Here is a 7,499-nt window from a genome sequence, read left to right on the forward strand (position 1 = left end):
CAGCTGGTTTCTTCTACAGCAGGGTTTCTCTACCTCGATACCATTGATGTTTGCAACAGGGTAGTCACTTGCTGTGAGAAGCTGTCCTGTACACTTCAGGGTCCCCAACCCCTGGGCTGCAGACCGGTAGGTCTGTGGTCTTTTGGGAATCACACTACACAACAGAAGGCAAGCTGGCAGTGAGCGGGCATTACCGCCTGAGCTCCCCCTCTTGTCAGATCAGCAGGAGCATTAGATTCTTACAGGAGCATGAACCCTATTGTGAACTGTGCATGTGAGGGATATAGGTTGTTGCACGCTCCTTAGGAGACTAATGCCTGATTATCTGAAGTGGAACAGTTTCATCCTCAACCCCACCCACGGAACAACTCCCTTCCACAAAACCGGTCTGTGGTGTCAAAAAGGTTGGGGACTGCTGCTGTACACTTTAGAATGCTTAGCAGCATTTCTGGTCCTCAAACCACTGTATGCCAGTATCCTCATCACCCCCAGTTGTGACAATCAAAAATGTTTCCATACATCGCCAAATGTCCTAGTAGGGGGTGGGGAGGAACCATTCCCTGTTGAAAACTATAGTTCAGCAGGATGAAAACAAACTACAGAAATACAGAGGCAGAAGAAAGAGCATGTTTCCCATCAGTGTATTTTAAGATGTTTTAAGCTTTTCAGGAGGATCTTTATATTTAGATAATTTGGACAGTTTTCCTGTATAAGAGTGGTGGAAACTGCAGCAATGCAGCATTTCGGACCTGATCTCTCGCCATTGGCTTCACTCTACCTTGCTCTTCACGTGGAGGTCAGCTAGTAATAATTTCAGTTTCTTTTGGATCTCGGTCAGAGCATCAATTTTCTGCTCCAAAATAGACAAAGACCGGGCAATGCAAAAATCAATATCATGGTGTACTCCACCAGCTCTCTCCTGGATGTTTTCCAACCATTGGCTAGATCCCTTCCCTGAAGTTGTGGTATCCTTCCCTAACAGAGTGGGTAATGTTTCAACCTCTTCAATCTCTTTGTGCTCCTCACTCTGTACATAAGGTATTTTAATAAATTCATCCCTCTGAAGGGACATTTCTGAATTTCCGATGTGACTTTTTAACATCCTTGGTGCCTCATGTCCAATTGGATAGAGGCCACGATGGTAGGGCCTTACATCTACATTTAATTTTTTTACTCTGTTTGCATATCTTAAAGTGTTGAGAGTGTTTTCACAAGAGGTCATCCCCGGAGAGATGGTAGCAATCATGCAAGTGGAGGAGTTCTGGCCTATAAAGGAGTCCCGGAGCACCTGTGTGAGTTTGCTGGCTCTGAATGGGGTGTGAGGCTTGTTCTGACCCAAAGCCAGAATACATTCTTTGAGGGCTAGAAGACTCTTGTTAATCTCTGCCCCTTCCAGCTGCCTTTTCCGGCTGGCCTTGGTCGTATCTGCTCCTCTTTCATTCCCAGCTAAATCAACGAGGGAAAACTTGCCATGCATCATCCCTCCTGACTTCAGGATGATCTGGAACACTGCATGGCTCCTGGATGAGTGAGCGTTGACAGATATTTGCCTGGAAGTCCGACAGCTATTCCCTATTTCCACCAGGTTCAGCACTTCCTCCACACAACACACCTCTTTCTCCTGCAGCCCGACCACTTGGATTTGCTGATTGCCATCCTCAAGGACTTGCAGCTTCTTCTTCCAGTTCAACAAATCATACACCTTGCCCCCATAAATCTCAAAAAATGTCCCATAGACTTTGAGGTCCAGCTTCTCATATGTGGAGTTTCTGAGCAGGAGAAAGACATCCTGTGCCACCAGAGCATACATGCCCTTAGAACAATCTTGGGCCGTTCCTGAAAAGTCTCCACCCATGGTGTACGTCTTCCCACTTCCCGTCTGCCCATAGGCAAAGCAGGTGGCCATGCCCTTGCGGAAGATGGACTCCACCAGTGGCTGGGCGGTGAACTGGTACACCAACTCGTTGGAGGCTTTGTCGTCGAAGGCATGGTCGAAGCAGAAGGTCTGATTCTGCAGGTAGCGAGTGAGGTCCACCTTTTGCTTGGACTCATGCACCATAACCACATTGTCCGAGGGGACGGTGATGATATCCAGGTCCTTCAAGGTTGTCTCTCGCTGGTTGAGAGGCCGCTTCCTCACGCAGACGCAGATGCGATGTTCTTGCGGGGGCTCCAAGACTGAGATCTTGCTGCTGTCCAGGTGCCTGCGATACTCTTCGATCATGTGCATGATTTCGTAGTTGGGGTTTCTGGTGTTGACATCGAGGGCGCGTCTAGCTCGGATCTCCTGCTGCAGCCGCCTGCGCTTTTCCCGCTGCTCCTGCAGTTTCTGGATTTCCCAGAAGCAAGGAGACTTTTTCTGCTTCATCAGACAAGGTTTGCTGGGGACCCTCACGTCCAGGCTGTCCCCTGAGGCTGTTTGGTTTTTCTGGGGGATCATCACAACCCATTTCGTGGCGGTACGCTGGTCCCTGATGGCCGAAGAGGGCGCCAGAGCCAAGGGGGATAAGGGCGGGGTCGGCATGGGGTGTTCAGCAGAGTCCAGAGCTGGATTCAGCAGGAGTATGGTCTCCAGGTCAATCTTCTTGCCTTTTTTGACTGCTTTCTCCACCCACTCTACCGTGACCCAATAGTTTTCTCTGTTGATCTCCGTGACCACAGCGAGGTGGATCCGCTTGTCACTGCGCTGGATCGCCACGTAGATGCCCTCTTGGATGTCTCCGAAATGTGGCTTCAAGGGTTTCAGGGGCGAGAGACATGGGGATTCAGGGAGGCAGAACTGGCTGGCCATGGTGAGTGATGGAGGTATCAGGGAGCGCTCCAGGGCCCTTGGGGTTGGAGCAGCAGGACCCAAGCCAGCCTGAAGCGCCCAGAGCACTGAGCAGGGTTGCAGTCTGTGCCTGCCTTTGTGAGCCTAGCGCGCCAGGGCCCGGACTGGGGCCACTACGTCACAAAGGGATGAGATGAGGCGGCAGAACCTAGGGCTTAGGAGTGAATGGTACGGGAGCACAAAGGGATGGAGAGATTGTTCTCTGCCAGTGAGGGTGAAGGGGTTGGAGGAGGATGTGGCGTGCTCTCCGGATCATAGCAAGAAAGAACAGGTAACAGAGAAGCAATGGGAACCATGGAGTTGAAATTTAATTTATATGTCCCATGTACATTTATGCCTAAGCATAAAAGGAGGCCTTGGCTGGCAGTCTCAAAGCTCAGTGCTTTAATTTGAGAATTGCTATGAAGTTTCCTTAAACTTTAACTCTCCAGTGATCAGTGGGAATAGATGAAGGTAGAGCTATTTGCAAATCTCAGGGCTCGATATTCAACAGGATCCCAGAAAGGCTCCTCAAACCCGCCATCTTTGTTTTTTCACCTCCTTCAAAACGTGTAACTTGTTTAAGAGTCACAACTTAAAGTTATTACAGTTTAATCAGCTTTCTCATTACAAAATCAAAATGAGTAGAATGTAGCAGGTCGTTGTGGTAATTTGCTAATATGAAACTACCTTTCGTACAGCACCTGGGTTTGCAAACACAACATGTATATCACATTCCAAGTGGCTCTGACAGCTATAAAGTGAGTTTTGTTGTGCTGTGGTCACCACCATTTTTGAGATTAGTTCAGTAATTACCTTTCCAAACTCCTTCAGTAATTACACTTCTGGCCTCATTATCCATAATTGGGAGAGAAAGAAAAGACATTGTGTGGAAAGAGATAATTAATCTTATACTCCCCCCACCCCTGCAGTACTTGTGTGTGTCCTTTAGAAGTTGTTAAGCAAGGCTGGAAGGCAGCTAAGACCATAGGATGCAAAAATATATTTTGCCAAGATTGCAATATTTTCATGCATAAGAATTAGCTTATAAAATAAATGACACTGACTTTTAGACAGGCCAAGCTCAGAGTAAGGGTGATGCCTTACGTTCAGCTCCCTAGCAACCCCCTTGCATGTTGTCTTTTGGACTGTTGAATTTTATCATAATTGTACTTATAGCTCCAAAGTAACATGAAGTAGCAAGTTACAACCTTCCCTAGGAATAAGGGCCTCTATAGAAATAAATTCTACTATAAACTAACTTTTCTGTTCAGTCAGTCTAGTAAAGCTTAGATTTTGAAAAGAAGGTGGAAGGAGGATACTGGATAAATTAGATAAGTAAGCAGTGCTCATTTCAAGAGGAGGTTGTATGCAGGTGGAGGGAGAGGAGAAAGGGCTTTAGGCAATTGTCTTCTAAAAAATATTATGTTTTATTTCCCCAAATTATCAATATTTAAAGTTGTGCTTTAAATCAGTTGTTCCTTCTTAGTTTCAAGGCCATGATGTAGATATTCTTAATACACTGTATTTGTCATTAGCACTCTGTCATTCAGGTTGGAGTACAGTGGCCTGATCATAGCTCACTACCGCCTCATACTCCTAGGTTAAAGCCATCCTACCATCTCAGCCTCCTGAGTAGCTGGAATTACAGGCATGTGTCAGGATGCTTTGCTATTTTCTTTCTTTGTTTCTTTCTTTTTTTTTTTTTTTTTTTTTTTTGCGCTAGGGATGAGGTCTCGCTATGTTGCACAGAGACTGGTTTCAAACTCCTGACCTCAAGGGAGTCTCCCTTCTCACCCTCCCAAAGTGATAGAATTATAGGCTTGAGCCACTGAGCCCACATAATAGTTTGTTTTGTTTTGTTTTTTTAACCGTTACCTTTGAAAAAGCTGGGTCTCTCTCAAAATTATGAAAACTCTAGACCCTCCAGGCTAGCCATAGTGTTTTCATCTTAGCTAGTAATGTTTTAGACAGAAAATGGATGAGCAGATCCATGATAATAGTGCCAAAATCAGAGAGAAAAGTTTCCTTTTACTCCCTCTTTCTCTCCAACATGTTCATACAGGTTTTCATAGCAATTTCAGGACTTTTCTTCAGTTCCTTTCTCTTTTATATAGTTTCCCTAGTATATTGCATTTGTTCCTACAGTTTAATTTTATATAAAGCTGGCTAGATAGATTGTTGATAATCAGAATTATGAGTCCTAAACTTGTAGTCACCAGCAGGAACTAAAAAGTTAACAAATCCAAAACTGATTCTGTTATTTTGTTACTGAAAATGGCAGCTCTTTGTTATTTTTAATTGCTTTTAGTAACTTCAACATTTACTCATCTTTAAAATCCTGACACAGATCTTTGTGTTCTTCCTCTTTCAGCCCATCCTAACTTAGGTAGTCCTTTCCCAGTCTCTAGAAGTCTTCCGTAACCATGATATCATTTAATCTCCCAACCAATTATGAGCTTGTTTTATTTTTTCTTTTTTTTTGCAACCTCATCCAGTCAGGGACTCAGTCTATTTCTCACACTACTCCTAGAGTTATTTTAACAGGTTCTCCCTTATTAATTCACTGCTTTTAAGCATTTGTTAGCTCCTCATCATCCTAATGATATGGTATAAATTCCATATGAAGACTTAAGGCACATCATCATCTTGCCTGCTTTGTCATCCTCAAGATTTCCCACTATCCATACTTAATCTAAAATTGAGCCATGTGGAAGAAATTGCAGCCCTTCAAACACACCATTTTCTTTCAAATTTCAAATTGCTAGTCCAGTGGTTCTCAATATTAAGATATGTGAAAATCAACTGCAGGGCTTGTTAAAACACAGGCTACTAGGCTCCATGCCAGAGTTGTTGATTCAGTAAGTCTGAAGTGGGGCTGAAAATTTGCATGTTTAACAAGTTCCCAGGCAATGTTGGTGCTGCTGGGTGCAGGGACAACATTTTGAGAATTACTAGTACAGCCCTCTGACAATAATCCTTCCTTGTCTTCATGGTTTTCCTGAGCTCTTCAATACCTACCTCAAACATCACTACCCTGGGCAGGTTTCTCTGACCTTCTTGACGATAGCCAGGCAAAATAGCATTAGATAAAGACACCCCTTCTGAAGAAATGGTGTCTATTACTGGTCGAATTTGGCTAGTCAAGGGAACCCAAAGCCTAATTTTTAGTAGTACATTAAAAAAAATTCTCATTGGTGAAAATAACAGTAATCTGTTTATAGAGAGCTGATTGAGTGCTTTTACAATTTCGATAGTCTGGAACTTCTTTGGAGCAATCCCTTTTTATATTTGCTGATATAAAATTCACAATTCAGAAACCATCTGCCTAACTCTCTCATTTAATGGAATTTATTCTGACAGACTAGTCCATCTTAAAACCAAAAACCACTGTGAATCTTGAGTAATGAGATAAATACAGCATTTGTCAAAACGAGAAGGCCCTAGATGCAAAATATCAGCCTTGGCCATGACCTGAATACCTTTTGGTAGATGAGCAGTTTCTCCAGATTAGAAACCAAAGCCACCCCTATATTTTTAACTGAATAGAACCAAGCAGTACATGCTCACTTTGTGCTATTTCTTATGTCAAAGAAATCCTTCAAGGAACTTACCATTTACACATTTTGTTCTGTGAACCTACTAAAAAAGCTCATGCCTTGACAAACCGTTGAGCGATAGATTCTCTTTAAGTCTCCTTTTTTCAAAAGCCTAACAAGTATCAGGTGTAGCCCCACAAGAGTGGGTAGGGTGGGTGGAAGTAAGCACAGGAAATGAGCTTTGTAATTTTCATTTATTAATTACAGATATATTCCCAGTTTGGGGCTTGTCAAAGTTGATTTATACAAGAGAATGTGATTTCTAGTCTCATTTTAGATACAAATCTCCCAGGAGATATGCATCAAATATGTGCCTTTCTAACACTGTTTTAACAGACATCTAGCAGCTGTTGGACTTGTTTGATCACCCTGGGGGGCTGTACTTTTCCAGTATAGGGATACAAACTGAGGTTGATTTAGTTATTCAGAGGAGTTCAATAGATTTTCCCAAATCTCTTTGAAGAAATGAAATGCATCATTTTCATTTATAAAGTTATTTTTTAAAGAGGAGAGAGGTATCTTACTAAGTTTATGCCTTTTTTAAAAAGAGGAAATTAACTTTTAGAATGAGAATGTTATTTTACCATTATAGCTAGTGTCTCTGTCTCCTGACATTTCTACATTTTCCTGATGCTCTACCCTTAACCTATCCAGATAAGTCCATACTTCTCCAACCCTCACATTGATTTAATAGGCAAGAATTGTTTCTATGACAACAGTATTAACTCAGAGCCATCTTTCCCCTGCTTATTAAATGGGGTTGCCTACCTGGAGATATCTATAAGATTTCTATATATTTTTTAATTGTGGATATTCATCTATAAAGTTAGCCAAGATAACAAAGCTAAAAATTGTCCCTCTCTCACTTTAAATCCATTTGTGTTGGCCATCTTTTAGCTTTCAACTCTATTTAGCACGCTGAGTGGAGAGGCTGGGTTTCACTTCCATTTTATGTTGGTGTTGTTTGCTTGTAATTCACACTAAAGCTAGGAGTTCAGTGTTCAAGCTAGTGTTGTTTGCTTGTAATTCACACTAAAGCTATAGCTCTTTAACTTGGAAGATGTGCTATATTTCTCATCTTCAAAGAATGT

General features: G+C 42.7%; 1 protein-coding gene across 1 annotated transcript; it reads right to left on the reverse strand.

Moving 5' to 3' along the window:
- Positions 1-625: 625 nt before the first annotated feature.
- Positions 626-2,924, reverse strand: KIF2B (kinesin family member 2B). The gene has a single exon (XM_004041318.5). It carries the CDS (start codon positions 2,789-2,791, stop codon positions 770-772), a length of 2,022 nt encoding a protein of 673 aa, XP_004041366.5. The 5' UTR covers positions 2,792-2,924; the 3' UTR covers positions 626-769.
- Between the last annotated feature and the right edge of the window lie 4,575 nt (positions 2,925-7,499).

Source organism: Gorilla gorilla, chromosome 4 (assembly GCF_029281585.2).
Source record: "Gorilla gorilla gorilla isolate KB3781 chromosome 4, NHGRI_mGorGor1-v2.1_pri, whole genome shotgun sequence".
NCBI lineage: Eukaryota > Metazoa > Chordata > Mammalia > Primates > Hominidae > Gorilla > Gorilla gorilla.

Excerpts from the sequence above, each read along its gene's own strand:
- KIF2B (XM_004041318.5), bottom strand. The coding sequence starts at position 2,791 with ATGGCCAGCCAGTTCTGCCTCCCTGAATCCCCATGTCTCTCGCCCCTG.